Raw genomic sequence first — 22,588 nt, forward strand, 5'->3', positions numbered from 1 at the left:
AGTTGTGATATATAGAACAATAGATGAGTCCATGTGCCACCATGTATGGGTACACACAGCTTTGCCAGATGCTTTTAGCCATACACCATAGATAGAAGTTGGTTGATGGTTAAACAGCAGTTGAACAAACATCTGGTGAACGCCCATTTCACAGCCATGGTCATAAAATAAAATCCATATTGGCCATTACAGTTGTTTAAACTGGCCATACATATTCAATGAAACTGGGCGATGGACGAAAGATCTTTCTAAAAAAATTGTTTTGTCGCCAAAAAATGTTCCTTTGATAAAATAACATTCGTCCAACTATCAGATGAAAATATTAAACACGGCAGATGATAATGGTCTGTCATCAGTTAGCTACAATGATCGGGCAGTGTTAAATTTCACTCGATGAACATTCATTGTGGTTGAAATTGTCAATTTTCATCAATTGTAGACTAATGTGTATGGCCTCCTTAGGGAGAGTATATCAGTTATCTACCTTTTGAAGCACCTCCCTTTCATGCTGTCACTCCCACTTACTTAACACTTTTTTTTATTAAGGTCAAGTCCCTAATTTGAATTGTAAACTCAATAATTATACAAATGTTTGGCTGTAGGATTATTTATAGAGCTATGGGAATGTAATTAACTCATATTCGCTAGTTACTGTAGCATTTAACTACAACATAGCTACAATAGAAAGTGCGTAGATACAAGAGTACATATTGCACCTCCAGATGGCATCTGACATCAAACAGAAAGCTTCATCAGGGACTATGTAATAAACAGCCAAGTTCAGTTTTGTGGTTATGTATAGTAATGAATTTATTCATTAACCTGCTATTTATCATTATTTTAGCAAACTGCTATTAAGGACATTTTTATGAATACATACATATGGTATTGTTAGCAGTTCTGATGTTACTTTGTGTATAAGGAAACTATTCTAGCTTTGATTTCCAAAATTTTGTGGTTGGGGAGCCCATCGAGTCACCCGATGAGTGAGAAGGCAGCCCGATGCCGTGCAGAGGCTGCCCAATGCCTTGCACGGCATCAGGAACTGCCTTCTACGGGAGCCGAGGAGATCCAGCTTCAGGCAACCTGTTAGTGTATGACTCGCTGTCATACACTAACAGGCAATGCATTACAATACAGATGTATTGTAATGCATTGCAGAGGCGATCAGACCCCTAAAAGAGTGGGACAGAAATAAAGTTTTTAAAAAAAAAGTGGTAAAGAAAAGTGTTTTCAATAAATGAAAAATTGTCCTGCAGTCAGATGTGGTAGAACAGCATGTCACTATCACGTCACTAGCAGCGATGTGCCATTATTCAGCATCAATACCTGTCAGTATGAGTGGGTGAAATCCCTCAGAAGCTATAGAAGAGGAATTCAGTCCAGGAATGGCGCTATGCAGATACACCTGCTAGTAAAACAGCAGCGCACAGGTTCGGCATGTATTCAGCAGAATGTGTGGTACGGCCACACATTCAGTTTTTCTGATGCAGTTTTGGAAGCTAAAATCAGGAATGGATCATAAAACAAGAGAACTTTAATTCACCCTTGGTTTTGGTTTCCAAAACTGCATCAAGAAACCTGACCATTTGACCGTGCCTTTACTGAAAGGAATACAACCACATGAGAAACATCTGAAACTTGAAAAGTTGCAAACTGAATATCACAGAGTCTGAAAATTCAAGAAGTTTTTGGAGATTTTATAACTGATGACTTATCCTCTGGATAGATCATCAGTATCTGATCGATTGGGGTTCCCACAGCTTCTCCTAGGCTGAATGATGACGCATTCATTGGTCACGTGTCCTAGGTGCAGCTCAGCCCCTTTGAAGTGAATGGGGCTGAGCTGCGATACCAAGCACAGCCGCTATACAATGTACGGTGCTGTGCTTGGTGAGCAGAGAGAAGACCGCAGCACTTACAGAAGCGTCGGTCGGTGCCTTCTCAAACAGCTGATCCATGTGTGTCTCAGGCGTCGGACCCCCATGGGTCAGATACTGGAAAACCCAGTTGCAGACTGAAATATGTTGCATATTTATAAAAAATAGCTCATGTTTCACTGGGAATAAACTTAGAAACCCATTTTTAGTAATGTAATACTTCATGTGATTAAATCCCCCCCCCCCCCCCCCAGAAAAAAAAAATCAGACAGGCATTAAAATATTTTGTTGCTCCATCTAGCTTACTTACTGCCATTTTATACCCCTAAATGCCCCACATTGGGGTTGAAAACTCAAGAAAAAGCACAACAGTTGCAATAGTAGAAAATCAGAGTGCAGCTATTAGTGTTCTAGCTGATTGCCAAAGACGGTGCCCATTTTGTAATGACAAGGTTGGCTATTGCCAGTAATGTGCTCCGGGAGGTTTACTTTACTCGCTGAAAGCATATTGACACCTATCATGGCTTGTATAAAGTGGATTTCAAATGATTTGCAGCTTTGATGAGTAGAAGAATTTTACATGACACCTCATAATCCCCCAACATATGCAGGAAATGTAACTTTATCACATCCTGCAATTAAGCAGACACTTGGCAATAAATATCTAAAGCTATTATCTGGACTAAGACGATGCTTGTTACAATGTGGTCATTAAGAATAATGATGGTGCTAAAAGCATACACTCTGCAGAGAATATAAGACTAATTAGCAGCAATGCTGCCGTTCAGATTATAGCTTTATATTTACAGGCTACGGATGAGAATACCATAGGGGTTGTTGTTGCAGTGCAATGGGTTGCATTATAATTTGTTATCAAAATATTATACATCATTATGATATGATACAGAACACAGTTATATAACTATACAGAAATCTTTTGGGACAGACTAGATATTAAAGTAAAACTCTGGGCAAATTTTCATAATTAATAAAATGGAGCCTCAAATGGAGGCCTGAAGTTCTCAGCACATCTTGGGAATTAACAAAATAAAGAATGTTTGTATGCCATACGGGAGAAGCTGACAATGTCCCTTCTCTGATATGACCCATTGATCTTCAGCTATTGAATGAAGCTTTACCACTCTGCACACTTAAGTGCTCTACCCATCTGCTGCATTCATTCCACACATATTCCTGGAAATATTGAGAATAGTGTTAAGCGAAGCAAAGTGAAACAAATTGACTTTGATCTGAATTTCAGGAAAATTTAATCCGCCACAAATCCGAATTTCCTCACGCTTCATGGTAACAAATCGTCTTTTTTTTTTTTTTTTTTAAATGGCGACTGCACATGTTACAAAGTGAAAGTAAGAAGCCTGAGAATTTATATGATGACCCATAATGCTGTGCAGTCAGCCATTCAGCAGGTAGCCACCCCCTGTGATGTCATAGCCCTATAAAAGCCTCATCCCTGCCATTTTACTGTGAGCTGAACATAGGGACAGACATGCCAAGCAACAGGGACAGTGGTTAATAAAGCTTTTAATTGTAGAATATTGGATAGGGACAGTGCACAGACAGTGTAGGGAGATCGTAGGAAGAATTTGTATATACACTGTAAGGAGAGCGTAGGAAGACTGCAGGGACAGTGCAGGCTCAGTGTAATCGCCCTGTGCATCTTGTACAACTGCTGCACCATTCATACTTAATCTGTTCTGTTATACATAGACTTACTGTGCATCAGACTCATTGTCAATAGGCTGTCTAATACAGTGGGATGCGAAAGTTTGGGCAGCCTTGTTAATCATCATGATTTTCCTGTATAAATCATTGGTTGTTACGGTAAAAAATTTCTGTTAAATATATCATATAGGAGACACACAGTGATATTTGAGAAGGGAAATTAAGTTTATTGGATTTACAGAAAGTGTGCTATAATTGTTTAAACAAAATTAAGCAGGTGCATAAATTTGGGCACCACAAAAAAGAAATGAAATCAATATTTAGTAGATCCTCCTTTTGCAGAAATGACAGCCTCTAAACGCTTCCTGTAGGTTCCAATGAGAGTCTGGATTATGGTTGAAGGTATTTTGGACCATTCCTCTTTACAAAACATCTTTAGTTCATTCAGGTTTGATGGCTTCCGAGCATGGACAGCTCTCTTTAAGGCACACCACAGATTTTCAATTATATTCAGGTCTGGGGACTGAGATGGCCATTCCAGAACGTTGTACTTGTTCCTCTGCATAAATGCCTTAGTGGATTTTGAGCAGTGTTTAGGGTCGTTGTCTTGTTGAAAGATCCAGCCCCGGCACAGCTTCAGCTTTGTCACTGATCCCTGGACATTGGTCTCCAGAATCTGCTGATACTGAGTGGAATCCATGCGTCCCTCAACTTTGACAAGATTCCCAGTCCCTGCACTGGCCACACAGCCCCACAGCATGATGGAACAGTGGTGCAGTTATACGTTCTAAAGCTCTTTTCGACATGTATTAGTGGCAAAAAAAAAATATATTTGCTGTTCAGTGGTGCAGTCATATGTTATAAGTGGGGAATAAAAAGGCTTATTAGCCATTATGTGGTGAAGTGAGAAAATTATAGACTTTTTTGGGGTGTTTTAATTTCCTTTTTATTTTTTTATTTGATCTAACAGTATGTCAGACAGAGAAGTGCCAGGCCCTGCACAGGAGAGTGGCAGAGGCTTAAATGTTTCTGGCGCAGGCACAGTTTACAGCAGAGTAAGGGGGCGTGGCAGCAGGAGTCGCAGTGAGAGGCTCACAGTGTCATCTAGCGGTCGTGTCTTGACCAGCAACCCAGCGGTACTTGAATGGTTGGCTCAGTCATCCACTTCGTCCCAAGTGACATCAGACACGGCTCTATGTCAACATATGCAGCGTCACCATAAAGTGCCCTGGGACAACCGTGGCTCTAATGTGGTGGTCCAGCCTGCCGCGGCAACCGCTGCATCGCCCAGTGGCACGCACCCAATTTCAGGCAGTCAAGGCTCCACCACTTCAGCCGAAGGAAGCTGTCTGTCCTTCCCATCATCTGCTGGTCCTGATGCTCCTGCTCCTCCTCCTACTCCTCATCAGTCATTCCATCAGCAATCGATCACCAAAGCCATTGCCAAGAGACAACATTATGCGTTCACTCATCCAATGGCGCAGAAGTTGAACGTGCTGCTGTCCAAGTTGCTGGTGCTGCAGTCCCTCCCTTTCTAAGTGGTGGACTCTGCTCCTTTCAGAGAACTGATGGCTTGTGAGTAGTAAGGGACAACAGTAATCATAAAATTCAAAAGTGACAGGTACCACGTCCCCTTTTCAGTCAGTGACACCTGTTACCTGCGACCTTAGCGCAGGTCCTAAAATAGCTAGGATACTTTATGCACAGCTGTTCAGAGCCACAGCCGGTCAGATGACTTTCTGTGATTTTCACAGAAACAGATATTCTCTTACAGTTTATAACTGTAATGTATTGTAATTTTCCTAAACTTAATATCAATACATAAAGCGTCAACGTCCTTATGCATAGATATTATATATTATAAAATACAGCCTTCCCTGACGCTTACATAAATATTTATAATAAAATAATATCTGATTATATAAAAATATATAAAACAAATTTTAATAAAATAACAGCTACCGTATTTATCTATCTCCCATTATCTATGTATCTCCCCATATATCTATTTTATCTATCTATCTATCTATCTTTATTAGCCATGTATCTCCCCATATAGCTAATTATTATCTATCTATTTATCTATCTCTGCAGACATGTCAGACGATATATCTATCTAACTATCTCTTTTATCTAATACCCATATATCTATTTTATCTATATATATTTATCTATATAACTCAGACTATCGCATAGATAAATATTTATAATAAAATAATAGCAGTTTATATAAAAATATATAAAACTAATTTGAATAAAATAACATCTATTCTATCTATTAGCCACTTATCTAGTCATCATAATGTTATTTATCAATCTACTTATCTATCTATCAATCTATCCATCTCTCTCATTTTATCTATCTATTTACATTTCTATCTATTTATCTCTATCTATCCTTATTTTATCTATGTATCCATTGTATACAATTTTTATCCATCTTTCTACATTTTATCTATCTAACAATCTATTTATCTATCACCGCAGACATGTCAGGGCATGTTTTAATATCCAACATTTATCCATTTATCTATGTCTCTACCGTTTTATCTATCTATCTAGCAATTTCTATCTAACTATCTATTTATCTATCTATCAACGCAGGCATGTCAGAAATGTCAGAGCATGTTTTAATATCTAACATCTATCCATTTATCTATGTATCTATCCATTTTATCTATCCACCATTTTATCTATCTACCATTTTATCTATCTTTCTACATTTTATCTGTCTATCTATTTATATTTCTAGCTACATATCTATGTATCTCTATCTACCCCCATTTATCTATGTAGCTATCCATTTTATACAATTTGTATCTATTTTTCTACATTTTATCTGTCTATCTAACAATTTCTATCGACGCAGGCATGTTGTGGCATCTTCTAATATCTAACGTCTATCCATTTATCTATGTATCTATCCATTTTATCTATATATCAATTATCTATCTTTCTATCTATCAAATACCTACCTTTCTAAATACATTTCTATCTATGTGTCTATCTATTTATCTAACACCTACCAATTACATACACCCTAGTGTTATACTGTACGTTTATATCTTAATTTCTAGGAGGAGTAACAGAGGACCAATATAGAGTTTTTATTAGTTTGATACTTTAGGTCTAGATTGTATTACTTGACCCTTACAGTTATTAATTTATATCTTAATTTCTAGGAGTAGTAACAGAGGAACAATAAAGAGTTCTTTATTAATGTACTACTTTAGGTTTAGATTGTATGACACACTCATTTTGTAGCATCGCAACCGATGTCGCTGCAACAGAAATAACAGAATCAGCAACAGCCGCGACAGGCGAAATAATTTTTTTGTTGCGTTAGGAAATTAGTCTCGATAGATAATTATGTTTTAATAAAAATCGAAGGTGTGCATGATTTTAAGAAATATATTTGTTCCCCGCATCTAGAGCAAATACATAACAATTGATTCATCTAGCATCCTAAAACTAACAGACGCCTTTTGCACCGTCCTAGCTACTGCAGCGCGACAGAAACAATAAATCTGCGACAGTCGAAATCATTTCTGCAGCGGTAGGAAATTTGCCTCGTTACATAATTATGTTTTAATAAAAATTGAAGACGTAAGTGATTTAAGCAAAATACTAGAGCAGATACATAACATTTTTTATTGATTTGTCTAACATCCGAAAAACTAAATGATTGACGGTACACAACTTTTTTCCGGGTATGCCGATATCATCTAGTAGACATAGCTTCTTTTGCCTCACCATCACATCCGAGGCAGCGGTGCCAGAAACAACAGAAGCTAATAAAAATGAATAAAAACTCTATATTGGTCCTCTGTTACTCCTCCTAGAAATTAAGGTATAAACGTATAACTCTAGGGCATATGTAATTGGTAGGTGTTTGTACAAATTGATAGCTAGACAGCTAGATTGATAGATAGGTAGAAATGTATTTAGAAAGGTAGGTAATTGATAGAAAGAAAGATAGATAAATAGAAATGGTTACATAGATAATAGATAAAATATAAAGATAGATAATTCATAGATAGATAGATAAAATGGTGGATAGATAAAATGGATAGATAAATAGATAGACGTTAGATATTAGAACATGCCACGACATGTCTGCGTCGATAAATAGTTAGACAGAAATTGTTAGATAGACAGATAAAATATAGAAAGATAGATAAAAATTATATAAAACGGATAGCTACATAGATAAATGGGGGTACATAGAGATAAATAGATAGATATGTAGATATAAATATACATAGATAGACATATAGATAGATAAAATGTAGAAAGATACATAATTGATAGATAAAATGATGGATAGCTAAAATGGATAGATGTTTGATATTAGAACATGCCCTGACATTTCTGACATGTATGCGTCGATAGATAGATAAATATATAGTTAGATAGAAATTGTTAGATAGACAGATACAACGGTAGATACATAGATAAATGGATAGATGTTAGATATTAGAACATGCCTTGACATGTCTGCCATGTCTGCAGTGATAGATAGATAAATACACTGCCTGTCCCCAAAAAAAAATCGCTACCTAGATTTTACACTGTAATATTGCAATCAGCTATGAACGCGCCATCTGAGGGCTACAATGACAAGGTGGTGCAATCGCCGCTCCCTGTCATTGCACCCACTACTACAAAGAAATGTGATTCGTGACAAAGTAATTCGTCACAAATGGATTTTTTTCTTTTTGTAAAGTTTGGCTAAGCAAATTTTCCAAAACTTTGCTAATTTCATGCTGCAAGCCAATCACTGTGCATTACATTTACTTCAGCATGCTAAAAGCCTGACCCTTATGATCAACAAGAAGTGACTATAGAAAGTATTTCCGTTACGTTAGCTGGTGTACCACATGGTCCGGAGGGAGGGAGAACAGGTAAGAAAACGTGAATCTAAAAATTAGTGAAGGAAAATGATATGCAAAATGGGTCAGTGGTGAATATGCAGCAAATTAAAGCTGCAAAAGAGCATCTGGAGGTATGATTATCACCAGTTGGCTGCTATTGTGTGACCAGGGACGATTGAAAGGTGCTAGGAGGGGGAAAGTTGAGTGTAAGGCATGGGTCCCGCTAGTGCTAGGTATCGGCTCAAAGCAAGATCAGACAAAACCATGCCCTCCCAGTCAGAGTGGCCCTCCCAACCACATGCCCAGACTGAATGCTCTGTGTAGTCAGAATGCTGTGTAGTCAGAATGCTCTGAATGCTCTGTGTAGGACCAGGAGCGACGCGGGTGCCAGGAAGCAAGGTACTTATTTTGTGTGTGAGGGGCCCGGGCATATGGTGGAGCATTCCAGGGGTTGGATAGCCCCTTGAAGGATAAAGAATCTCACCTTGTATTGGATTCATCTCAGCATTTTGTTATAAGTGATATACAAGTATACATTCCTGTTTCAGGAAGCCGTGGCACTTCCCAGAGCTCTGGTGAGTGCTGCGGCCTCCTGGGAGCTTACCAACCACAGCCGCACATTGTATAGCAGTTGTGCTTGGTATTGCAAATCAAGTCCATCGACTTGAATACGAATGAGCTGCAACTAGGCCCTGTGACGGATGTACAGTGATGTCACTGGCCTGCGAAAAGTCTGATGCATCCCTTTAGATTGGATGTATTAAGATCCTGTGTCTCTTGTCCTGTTGTATCCTATTAAAAAAGATAGAAAACCATGGGCTGAACAGAACTTTACATACACTGACTGGAAAAAAAATTTCATGCATTTTATAATAGTGGTATTGCCAAAGATAATTTTCATTATTCGTTGTATTCTCAAATCTCTATTTTCTGCCCTTTCATACATTTAACCAAAATATCATTAAAGGGGTTCTGTGGGCTTCAGATGTTGGTGAACTATCCTTCAGATAGGTCATCACTATCAGATTTTGGGGGCTACCACGGTGCCTGAGACTAGCAGTGTTCGGAACCAGAAGCAGAAGACACCATAAACTGTGCAGTTTACAGCGTCACCCAACTGAAGCTCCGCTCTTATCCCATTCACTTGAATGGTGGCTAAGCTGCAGTACCCTGGCATGGCCAATACACAGGGTATGGGGCTGTTTGCCTCCAGCACTATACACTATAAAAGTCAGAGGCGGATTGGATATTTAAAGTGGCCCTGGAAAAGAAAAGCTAAAAGTGGCCCCATGTTGTAAGGGGTTCAAAATAGACAGAAGCTGGGGCCAGCAATACCATAGTGCAGGGCAAAATACCACAGTGCAGCATAAAAAAGCCCCAGCAGAACCAGATACCAAAGTGTAGAACAATATACTGCCCCAGCAGAACCGAATACCATAGTGCAGCACAAAATACTGCCGTCCGTGCGACAGTATGAAACGATATCTTCAGCCTGAGGACGGCAATACAGTAGAATTCAGTAGGACACCTGTGACTGCTGGCCAGGAGCATAAGTGCTTGAAGCTCCTACATTAATTAATGCTGAAAGCATCACATGTTTATATACCTTGCTGGTGGTCAAGAGGAGAACTTGGGCAGCCCCCTCGGCATTGGCCCACTGGGAAATTTCCCTCCAGGGTCTATAGTCAATACACCTATGGTAAAGCTTACACTTCTGTAGCAACCCAAAACAACTGAACAGTAGGGATGTTGGGTTTTGGCCCCAAATCTATCTGATATTAATGACCTATATGGAGGATAGGTCATCAAAATCTGTAGACTGGAGAACATCTGTAAGCTTATCACTCAGTGGGAATATAGCAATTAGTCATTGCCTTACTTCATGGTAAGCAAATAAGACACTGTAGATGAAAAGTCAACCACAGACATTCATGTTTCTAAACATTGAGAGTTTGTAAGGCAGGGAAAGCAGCAGGCAGCCATGCATATCTAAAAAAAGTAGTGTTATACAGCAACCATGCAGATAAATGGATGTAGTCTATAGATGCCCTCTGCTCTGGGCCATATACAGTGTTCTTATTAGTGGATTTCCCTCTGGGAGGTCCATTGGCCCTATTAGAACCTATGGACTATGGTTGCTTCATCAGGCTGTGTCTTCATGAAACCACTCTTAAATTCATTTCATTGCTTACCATACTTTTGTTGAGTACATTCGATGATATAATGCAGCTAGTCTTCCGTTCATCTTTGGAATGAAGGTTATTTACTATCTACTGTTTTTTCACAGTCCAGTGCTCAGAAAAGATAGTCCGCTTTTCCTGATTTTCTGAACTATCTATCTTTATGTGAACGCAATATCTCCAGGGATATGGCTCAGTTGTCTTTATTATCCCCCACAGAGTGTTTATGCTGTGCATCTGAACAGTCTTCATATCAAGTGGGCTCATTAACTCTCCTTGTGAATTCATCAGTCTCCACAGCCTCCCTAAGAATTAATTCAGCATCCGTTTCCTGCAGGTGTACTGAGCACGTGCACCACAAATGATATAATAATATTTATAGCAGCCCATAAAGATGACAAATGCAGCAGATTATTAACCTAAAAATATGCATCTACAGTGTACTGTAGGTAGCGGTAGATTGCAGCTCATTGATGTCATTAATAGCATCATAATGAAGGCTATTGTACTGCAACATAGCCAATCCATAGATTTAGAGCCATGTGACCTACTTTAATCTAATGTATTTGAAAAAAAAAAGAGATCAGAAAAAATAGAGAACAACAGACTGAGTCATTTAGAAAGCCAGTGGTGCGTTGCAATCGTAACTATCCATTGCTAGTTCCTCTAGGCTGATTAATTGACGGTGAAGAAAGCTGAATTGGAAGTAGAATGACTTGTTGTGAATGAAATGCTATCAAAGTATGAGCCTTGTGGTTTTTAATTTGTCATACTGTACATTTTCTATTTGCGTGTTTTGATGCATCAGAGTTATTTTGGCCATAAACAGTTATTTTTTCTCCACTGAATAATTCATAATTTTTATTAATGTCTGGGGGAGGAGAAGGTTTGCTCTGAAAGTGTCTACAATGGATATCTTTTCAATGGCAATCCTTACTGTGCCCTAGCCCCATTAGAATGTCTGCACTGATGGTCCTATAACTGGTATAAAAGTGGCATTACCAAATCATAGGATGCTTGATAAATGCTCTGTTTGAGTTGCCATTGACATCATTTCTCGAAGAACATTGAGACTTCTAGAGGCCACTTCTCTAGCCATAATGTGCCTTGTTACTCATGTGATGCATGTAAGGGCTCATGCACACGAATGTGTTTTCTTTCCGCTTCCGTTCCATTTTTTTTGCGGACCGTATGCGAAACCATTCACTTCAATGGGTCCGCAAAAACAACAGAAGGTACTCTGTGTGCATTCCGTTCCCGTATTTACGTTCCGCAAAAAAGTAATGCATGTTCTATTATTGTCCGCAAATCACGTGTTTAATTTTCAATGGATATTGGCAGATGCCTTTTTTCAATGACTTTTGTATTATTTGACTGCCATATTATAGATAAATTGAGCAGCTATAGTTCGCACAGTGAGTTAAGTGACTGAAAGAGAAGTGTCAGGATTAATATAAAAGGCTAGAATATAGAAAGAAGGTAACAGTACGAGTACAGTGCTTGTAAGGACATGTTAGGCAGTAAAGCAATGGAATCATCCTGTATATTAAAGGGAATCTGTCACCACATAGTTCGCTATGTAACCATTTTGCATGCCAGGTGCGCACTTGTCAATACATTCTAATGGTGTTGGTCCTATTTCCATCTGTGGCCCATTGTGTAGAAATTGGACTTTGTATTGTATGCAAATTAGCCACTGGGTGCAACAAGGCTGCCTTCCTTTTCCTTTGCAGTTGCCCCCCTGTCACTTTAACTGGCAGGACCAGGCAGTGAAGACATACCCACACCTGGACCTAAAGTCTCCCAAAGTCTTGGGATTGCTCATTCGCTTCACAGTTCATGGTAGGCGCAGTACAGAATCTATCGGCCAACCAGCTTCTGTACTGCACTGAGCCTGCACTGAACAGTGAAACAAACCAGCAATCTCGAGACATTAGGGCAAGGAATGAGTACATCTTCACTGCCTGCCCCTGTCCCTTAGGGCTCATGCACACAAACTTATTTTCTTTCAGTGTCCGTTCCGTTTTTATGCGGACCGTATGCGGAACCATTCGTTTCAATGGGTCCACAAAAAAACAAAACAGCAGTTACTCCATGTGCATTCCATTTCCATATGTCTGTTCTGAAAAAAAAATAGAACATGTCCCATCATTGTCCGCATTATGGACAAGGATTGTATTGTTCTATTAGGTTCCAGCTGTTATGTTCCGCAGAAAGCGCACGGACGTCATCAGTATTTTTTGCGGATCAATTTTTGTGGACCGAAAAATGCATACGGTCATGTGCATGAGCCTTTAAAGGGAACCTGTCACCAGGATTTTGTGCATAGAGCTGGGGACATGGGCTGCTAGATGGCCGCTAGCACATCTGCAATACCCGGTCCCCATAGCTCTCTGTGCTTTTATTGTGTTAAAAAAACGTTTTGATCCATATGCAAATGAACCTCATATGAGTCCTGTTTCCGGAGATGAGTCCAGCGGAAAGGAGCCCAGTCCTCCGAATCTCCTCCTTGCTGGCTGACGTCCAGAGCTGGAGCGCCGAAATCTCGTGATGCGCAAGCTAGCGCATGCGCAGTGTCGGCATCATGTTCATGCCCTCGCATCGTGAGATTTCGGCGCTCCAGCTCTGTGACGTCGGCCAGCAAGGAGGAGATTCGGAAGACGCGGGGCGGTGCTGGGCTTCTTTCCGCTGGACTCATCTCCAGATACAGGACACATATGAGGTTCATTTGCATATCGATCAAAACGTTTTTTTAACACAATAAAAGCACACAGAGCTATGGGGACTGGGTATTGCAGATGTGCTAGCGGCCATCTAGCAGCCCATGTCCCCAGCTCTATGCACAAACTGGTGACAGGTTCCCTTTAAAGTGGTGGGGGTGCAGCAAGGAAGGAAAAGAAGCAGAGCCTCTGGCGCATCAAGGTGCAATGCCACTGCCCTCTTTGCATCTGGGGCGAATTATCATACATAAAAAGCATAATATCTCCACAATGAGGCCTCCAATGGAGATAGCACTGACACTATTAGAATGTATTGACAAGCGTGCATCTGGCATGTAAAACGGTTTCATAGTGAGCTATGTGGTAGTTTATAAGGCTCAATGAAGACATTTGTCCATCCAGTTCGGCCTGTCATCCTGCAAGATGATCCAGAGGAAGGCAAAAAAAAAAAAAACTGTGAGGTAGAAGCCAATTTTCCTCACTTTAGGGGAATAAAAATTCCTTCCCGACTCCAATCAGGCAATCAGAATAACTCCCTGGATCAACGACCCCTCTCTAGTAGCTATAGCCTGTAATATTATTACACTCCAGAAATACATCCAGGCCCCTCTTGGATTCCTTTATTGTACTCGCCATCACCACCTCCTCAGGCAGAGAGTTCCATAGTCTCACTGCTCTTACCGTAAATAATCCTCTTCTATGTTTGTGTAGAATCCTTCTTTCCTCTGACAGATTCCCTTTAAATCAGGTACAACTTTCATTGACAGCAATATATGAGTATATAAAACACATACTTATATATATATTTTGTCTATTTTCAGCCGGACCCTGCAGGGAGAGACATTGCCATTCTTCCATTTCTGGAGCACTGTGAGAACACTCACATGACAATTTGGCTTGGAATTGTCTATGCCTATAAAGGGCTTCTTATGGTAAGTAAGATTTAAATGGATTATTTCATGATTGATACAATAAAAAAAAATTAAAAAAAGACATTTGAAAATTGGACATCATATAGTACACCACAATCTCTTTCTGACAAAGCTGGAACCGGCCCTGTATCTCAGAGCTTCCCCCATTCATTGCTCAAATTGCTGTGCTACATTCTCTTCAGGCTGACCTCTCAAGGGGTGTGCTCTCCTCCTGTCACTGTCTGGGTGGAATGTGAGCATGTGCGACCAGCTCAGTAGGGGGACATGCACATTACTATACAGATTCATTTACAGATTAAACACCAGGAGGGTGCCATTATAATGAAGTAAAAAGAATATCTCACAGCTGAAGCATTTTTATAACAGGAAGTAAAATACGAAAGTAACTAAGTTTTCATGCTGAATAACATACAAATACAGTTTAATGGTGGATCAACCCCTTTAAAGGAAACCTGTCATGAACTTTATGATGCCCATACTAACGGCAGCATAAAGTAGAGACGGGTGAGTTGATTTCAGCGATCTGTCATTTATAAGTTCAAAGTAAGTGGTTGCCGAGAACCAACATCACAATCATTGCAGACTGGGCCACCTGAGAAGAGTCACGGCCACCTGAGAAGATTCATGGTTATTCATAATCTCCTGCTCTCCCTGCCCACCTGCTGATGTCTGACAGTCTTCTACCTAGTTTTCTCCCTTTCTCTCTAGGAGAGAACTGCCAATCATCAGCAGATGAGATTATGAATAACCATGACTCTTCTCAGGTAGATGTGACTCTTTTCCAGGCCTGGGCTGCAGTGATTAAGATGCTGGTTCTCAGCAGCCTCTTACTTTTAGCTGATGAGTGACACATCACTGAAATCAGCATTTCTGTCACTATTTTATGCTGCCTTCAGTGAGGTCAGCATAAAGGTGATGACAGGTTCCCTTTAACTAAGAATGAATGCATTATGCTAATAACGCTTTTATAAAAGACGTCCTATTATTTTGCCTAGTATTCTTAAAGCTAAACTCCAAGAAATGGACCTACTTGTGTCGTGTAATATATCAAGGCTAATAATTCTTTCACTGTGTCCCCCCAATAAATGTAAGTTTACTAGGTTGTCTGTACACTATGATGCAGTTCCACAGAAAATAACACAATGGCTGCATTTTACTGGGAGCTACTGTACAGAAGAATAAAAACCAATGCCTCGATTTCTAAAATGACTCCCTGGCTGCATCTGATAGACTTCGTGTTCTGCCCCCCCCTCCTGCACACTGCACATAACAATGGTAATACCGGTATCTGTCTGTTCCAATTTTCGCTGCTTCTCACGGTTTACTGTTCCACACGAAGGGTTTGGTTTTAAAGTAAAACACTGTCCTCTTACTAGTTGAGCATGTGGCTTTGTGGGATTGCTTACAGAGCAGTGATCTCCCGTCTACATTAGTACACAATGCAACAGTTTCATTATTAAAAAATGGTCCTTTTTATCACTTTCCCGGGGGCTTGTACACCTACACATCAATATACTATTATATTCAGTTCTGAAACACAAATCGCACAGCAGTTTGGGCAGAAATGTGTCATCCTGAACTTGTAGGCCACACATAGGCACACGACTCTCCATTAGGTATTAGGAAGTTGGTATGCTTTAAATAGGTTTTCTGGCTACCAATATTGATGATAGATCATCAATATCAGATTGGTATGACATCCGGCACTCACGCTGATCAGCATTGCTGACAGATCGGAACAGACGCGGGCAGCTCCATTTTCTGTGTAGTGTCCATACAGGCTGACTGCAGCTCAGCTCCCATCTACCTCTCGTAGGGTTGGCCGACCAATGTGGCCATACAATCAGGGTCTGTATAGGCCATATTGTGCTGTGGTGTGCATCATACCACTATTGGTGACTGACGCTACTCATACTCTCAAGTTACAAATCCAGCAAACCATAAATCATTCAAATTAGCAATAAAACATCTATTATGTTTCATGTATTACACAAATACATACACAAAAACTAGTGTAATGATTAATAAACTATTAGTAACAAATCATAGTAACAATTAAAAAAATATTTTTATTTATCTTTTCCCCTTAGTTGTTTGGTTGTTTTTTGGCCTGGGAGACTCGAAATGTAAGCATTCCAGCACTAAATGACAGCAAGTATATAGGAATGAGTGTGTACAACGTTGGCATTATGTGTATTATAGGAGCAGCAGTCTCCTTTCTCACCAAAGACCAGCCCAACGTCCAGTTCTGTATTGTGGCTTTAGTCATCATATTCTGCAGTACCATCACACTCTGTCTAGTTTTTGTGCCAAAGGTAAGTTACTTACCCTTCTATTTTTATACAGCACTTCATTTTGCTCTGTGTTCGTTTCCTTTCAGCCTTTAACATGCAATGTGTTGTGACCTAGATTCAAGACGACATGTTAAAGACCAGTAATGCTCATCTCTCATTCATACGAGAGAGTATTAACCTCTTCTGTGCGTCTGTGTAATTGCAATGCAATAAATACATAAAACTGTTTTTATGGTGCCATTAAGCCCATTAATTACCAGTAAATGATAATCCATTTAATTCCTTAGCAATAGATGACAGAATCATTGTTCTTCTAGTTCATTTCATATCTTTAGGCATGGTTCCAGTTATTTATTTTACATTTAGCGAGGAGATGTGCAGTGAAAGGCAAATTCCATGCTTTAAACCGATAAATCCATCGTTCCCTTTTTAAAGGGAATTTGTCACCGATTTTATGTGGCCTTAAACTAGATCCCTTAGCAAAATGTTTGTTCACATTCTTTAATTTAACCCGGCAATTTTGCTAAAATCTTGTACTCAACAGCCCAAAGTCTGGAGTTTGCTTAATGCATAGCCTTGGCCTACTTTCACACTGGTGTTTTGGTTTCCGTTTATGAGATCCATTAAGGGATCTCACATGCGGTCCAAAACGGATCAGTTTTGCCCTTAATGCATTCTGAATGGATAAGAATCCGCTCAGAATACATCAGTTTGGCTCCGTTCCATCTCCATTCCGCTTTGGAGGCGGACACCAAAACGCTGCTTGCAGCGTTTTGGTGTCCGTCTGACGAAACGGATCCGTCCTGACACACAATGTAAGTCAATGGGGACGGATCCGTTTTCTATGACACAATCTGGTACAATAGAAAACGAATCCATCCTCCATTGACTTTCAATCGTGTTCAAGAAGGATCCGTTTTGGCTATGTTAAAGATAATACCGGTGAAACTCGAATAATTAGAATTTCATGCAAAGTTCATTTATTTCAGTAATGCAACTTAAAAGGTGAAACTAACATATGAGAGGGACTCATTACATGCAAAGCGAGATATTTCATGCCGTTATTTTTTTATATTTTCGATGATTATGGCTTACAGCTTATGAAACCCCAAAGTCGCAATTTTGAGGTCCCCTTTGCTCAGGGGGTATGGATTAATTAGCCGACTAGAGTGTGACACTTTGAGCCTAGAATATTGAACCTTTTCACAAACTTCTAATTTTAAGCTGCATTAATGTAATTCCTTTTACTTTGCATTACTGAAATAAATGGACTTTTGCACAATATTCTAATTTTTGGAGTTTCACTTCTATAAACGGATCCTTTCTGAACGGATGCATGTGGTTGTATTATCTGAACTGATGCGTTTGTGCAGATCCATGACGGAGTGTGAAAGTAGCCTTAGCTCAGGAGTCCTGATATTCATGAGGTCCTGGCTTGTCCCGTCTCCTTCACAGCTGTTTTCCTACTACAGTCAGTTGCAGGGGAGGGATAGGCTAGAACCTCATGAATATAAGGACTCCTGTGCCAACTGCACAGAAACCCTCACCTGACATGTTCCAGAGGGAGGACGAGAAAAACACAGAGAAACATACACCAAGGAGAAAGTGTAATGATGTTTTATGGTGACATAAGGTGGTAAGACGGACATTATTGCAAAGACTACCAGTATGCCACGAACAGCATGAAAAAGAGTTTTTTTTTTCAGTTTGTTTTCATTTTTTCAGCTTCAGAACTAGATTTTTTTCTTTTGCTTATATGTTTTTTACATTGTACCAGCCTCGTTTACTTGATAAAGGGGCCATGGAGACCAGTAGCACAGTGTACTTTGAGATATGCAATAAATTCATGGACAATTTCCATTCTCAGTAACCGTAAAGGGTATTGGGCATATTGATGCTCCCCTCTTTGTGTTGACTCCTCTTGGCTATTAATCTCTTAACTATTAGACAGGATTAGTAAATCGGCCAAACTGTGTGAAATTCAACCAAACCCCAAGAGGAGATACAGATTGTGACTTCTTTTCTTCCACCAAATACCTTTAAGCAGATTTAGAGGCATACAAATTCCCCTTTATGACTACCCGCTTCTATATTACATAGTCACAGAGACGCTATACAAGTGTGAGCATATATTTTGGTTTTCACTTCAGACATCTCTACTGCCTACAAAACTTTCTCCTTCCCTGATTTTAAAGCTCTAAGGCTCAGTTTGCATCTGCATGGAGCTTTTTATTCTTCTGAGCCATCAGAAGAACAAAAAAATTATCCATTTAACCCCATTTGTTTGGGGCTACAGATCTGTTACTAGTAGTATTCACACCTATCCACAGGTTCACTATTTAGGGCACACTCTGTATTGTGATTTACTGCTTGATAAAAACTTGTAGTAGTCGAAATGTTGCATTGCATGCTGCTGGTTGAATAAAAACAGAATTTCCACAATTGAAGAGTGCTGCAGATTTCTCTATTGTTCTGCTACATTAAGGGACCCTCGGCTAAGATCCTGATCCGTGGGCACCAACCTAGAGCTGCACCTGTAATTAGGTACCTTGACTATTGGTATATTTTCCCCCACATTGGGATTTGTAGTGCTGCTTATCCTTTATTAGAATTTTAGAAGCAATTTTTAAAATTTTCAAGAACATTTCCAAAACCAACTTTTTAAAGGACCAATTCAGTCATAAAGTGTTTTCAAAAAATAAATGCAGAGCAGATTGTGCAAAGTGAAATTTTCAATATTTTCCACAGATATGCTATTTCAGTGCCCAATATCTCGTGCCCAGTGTATGCCAGAGTGAAAAGCAAGCCATCTTATCATTATGATGTGCTTCCTGGTTTTATAAACACCCTAGATGTGACCCTAATATTTTGCCTGGACACACTGTAGGGCACCATGCACATTTGAGGCCCAGTGTTGTGAGTTGCATATCTTGTGCTGACAACTGTACAGGCTCTGGGGCCTCTAAATGGAAAGCCCAAGAAGTGACCCTATATCGGAAATTACACCCCCCAAGGTATTTATGAAGGTGTGGAGTAAGCATTTTGACCCCACGGGTGTTTTGCATAAACTAATGAGCATGGCACTGTGTGAAATTAAATTGCAAGTTTTCCACAGATGGGATTTCAACGCCCAATATTCTGTGACTAGCTTGTGCTATCTGAGACATACAATGCCCTTTAAACTTTTAGGCGTATTCTACTGGGTACTGAAATGCCATAAATGTGGATGTAAAGTGCTGTTTCTGTACGCTGCAAGGTTTCAAAAGGGAAAGACCACCTTTTGGATCTTGCAGCTCAGATTATGATGGATTGGTTTACGGGTGCCATGTTGCTTTTGAACAGCCTCTGGGGTAGTAGTACAGCCATTTTGTGAGAACCATACGTTTATTTTTCTCTCCATTGAGCTGTGTGAGGGCTTATATTTTTGCAGGATAAGTTGTCATTATTGGTTCTATTTTGGGGTACTTACAACTTTTTCATCACTTTTTATTTAGCTTTTTGTGAAGCAGGATAAAGAAATGGCAGTAACTCTGCCATTGCTTTTTGGGTTTTGCTATGACAGCGTACACTGTGTGGGAAAAGTGACATGTTATCTTTATTCTGCTGGTCAGTATGATTACAGAGATACCAATTTTATATATATTTTTAATGTTTTACCACTTTTAAAAATATCTTGTTTTTGCATTGGCCATATATTTTTTTATTTTACAGGCTTGTTTTTTTGCAGGTTGAGGTGACATTTCCAGTCGTACCATTTTGGGGTACACAAGACTTTTTGATTGCTTGATATTGCACTTTTTGTGAAAAAAGGTGACCAAAAAATTTCTGTTTTGGTGCTGTTTTTCTTTTTCTTTTCTTTTTCTTTTGTTACGGAGTTCATCTGATGGGGTAAATTATGTGATATTTTTATAGAACCAGTCGTTACGGACACAACTATACCTGATATGTCTATTTTTTTTTATTTTTGTTCAGCGTTTCACAATAAAAGCTCTTTTGGAAAGAAAAAAATGTTTTTGTGTTAACATTTTTTATTTTGCAAAACACATTTTTTTCTCTATTTTGCTTTTTTTTTTTTTGTCCCACTATGTACAAATACATTGTGTTTTGTAATACATTGAACTGTCAGTAATACACTGACAGTGTGCCAATAAGACCCAGGCTTCTGTAGCTGGCAGGCTCCGAGGCCTGTGTAAGGCATGGGGCTGCCTTGGCAGGAATTGGCCCCCTGTCATTACAGCACAAGGAGCTGTTGGGGTGAGAGAGAGCCCCCTCACTCTGCAGACCCTTTTCATGGTGATCTAAGGGGTTAATACGCCAGCAGCCCGCCCGTCACATGTACAGCGCTGGTCTTTTAGTCACTGCCCACAGCTGGTTGCCTACAGGTTAAACAACTGAAACTCACAACACATCCACTGGGTGGCTGCACATATAAGGTGAACACTTTGTGACACAATATCTCAAAATCATCTCTTAAAAAGCTGGTGATCTTGTTACACACATATCAGCACATGTTCAGCCAAGAGGATAGGTAAGAAAACATCTATATACTGAGTGTAACATGTATATACTGAGGTATCCCCGGAAGAAGCCAGATTTACTGGCGAAACGGCGTTGGGTCAGGAGTTGGCCGAGAGATCTTTGCACCATTCAGGGTATGTTTAATTGTGTTCCTTTGTGTTCCTTCCATCTTAACCTCAGTCTCTACAATTGCCTCTTTTGTATTGTGTTTGGGGCGTTGCTGCCATGAGGCTCTGAGGTATGTTCTTTCAGCTAGTATTCTTTTTCCCTGTATTTTCGTGCACTGATCTCCCGGCCTCTCCTTGGGTCCTGCTCCTCATTTGTGTGTCCCGCCTTGTGCTGCCTGTTTTATAATACATGTATGTACTATTCATTTATATTTACAATAAAGCTTTTTGGATTTTCATATACACGAAAGTCAGCTTCATTTTTTGGTGATTATCTATATACTGAGGTAAATATGCACTAGTAAGGGATCACTTTAACATTTGACAAAAGCATAGGACTTGAGCCAATGAAGACTTGACATACCAAGTAAGAAGTCTTAATCCCTTAGTCACCAGCCTGGTTTGGCCAAGCATTTTTTTTTTCATTATTTTATCGTCGTCTTTCAAAAGCTATAATTTATATTTTTTCATCTATGTAGCCGTAAGGGGGCTTTTTTGCAGGACAAGTTGAAGTTTTTCATGGTGCCATTTGAGTGCTAATGAGTTTTTACGTTATAAATTTTGTGGTGTTAATTTCTCGGCATAAATAATATGATAACTTTATTCTCTGGGTCAGTACGATTACAGCGATACCAAATACATATCTTTTTACTACTTTTGTGCAATAAAAACCCTTTTTTAAACCCTTTTTTGCATTGTCGCATCCCAAGACCCATTATTTTTTATTTTAATTTCTACAAAGCTGTGTGAGGGCTTGCTTTTTGCAGGACAACTTGTAGTTTTCATTAGGGTCATTTTGGGGTATGTAAAACTGTTTTGTCACTTTTTATTCCGCTTCTTTGGTGAGAACAAAGCAAAAAAACAGCAATTCCGATATATTTAGTTGACTTTTTACGACATTCACCTTATGAGATATTTTACACGGTACTTGTGTAGTGTGGGTCGTTATGGATGTGGCAATACCACAAAACCAAACATGTGGAGATTTTATTTTTGTTTTTTTTCCCATTGAAAAGCACTATTCCTATAGTGTAATGCATTTTAATCAGTGCGTGTCACGGTGCAGTTCACTGTGACAGTTGTGGCCGTGTATGCTGGCTGCATGCCCTCTCGCGTACTGGCTGCAGGCTGACTCCTGCGTATGCTGGTTGCTTTGGGCTGTGTGCTGGCTGGGGTGTATTGTGTGAACTATTCCTGTGTATGTCTGTACTCCCCATGTCTGCATCTCTGTGCAGTTTTTGTCTCTGTTGCTGTGCAGGCTGGCTGAAGGCTCTCCCACATACTGGCTGCAGGCTGGTTGCTTGGGATTGCATGCTGGCTGCGGTGTTGTGTGTGAACTG

General features: G+C 39.7%; 1 protein-coding gene across 1 annotated transcript in view; it reads left to right on the top strand.

Annotated features, from left to right (window-relative positions):
- The window catches only part of GABBR2 (gamma-aminobutyric acid type B receptor subunit 2), an 858,895-nt gene that overhangs the window by 756,889 nt on the left and 79,418 nt on the right, over positions 1-22,588 (top strand). Inside the window, exons 14-15 of the mRNA XM_044294545.1 lie at positions 14,159-14,269; positions 16,360-16,584. Of these exons, the coding sequence (XP_044150480.1) occupies positions 14,159-14,269; positions 16,360-16,584 (336 nt within the window). The remainder of the gene's footprint in view (positions 1-14,158; positions 14,270-16,359; positions 16,585-22,588) is intronic.

The sequence above is a fragment of the Bufo gargarizans genome, chromosome 5, assembly GCF_014858855.1.
Source record: "Bufo gargarizans isolate SCDJY-AF-19 chromosome 5, ASM1485885v1, whole genome shotgun sequence".
NCBI classification, from domain to species: domain Eukaryota; kingdom Metazoa; phylum Chordata; class Amphibia; order Anura; family Bufonidae; genus Bufo; species Bufo gargarizans.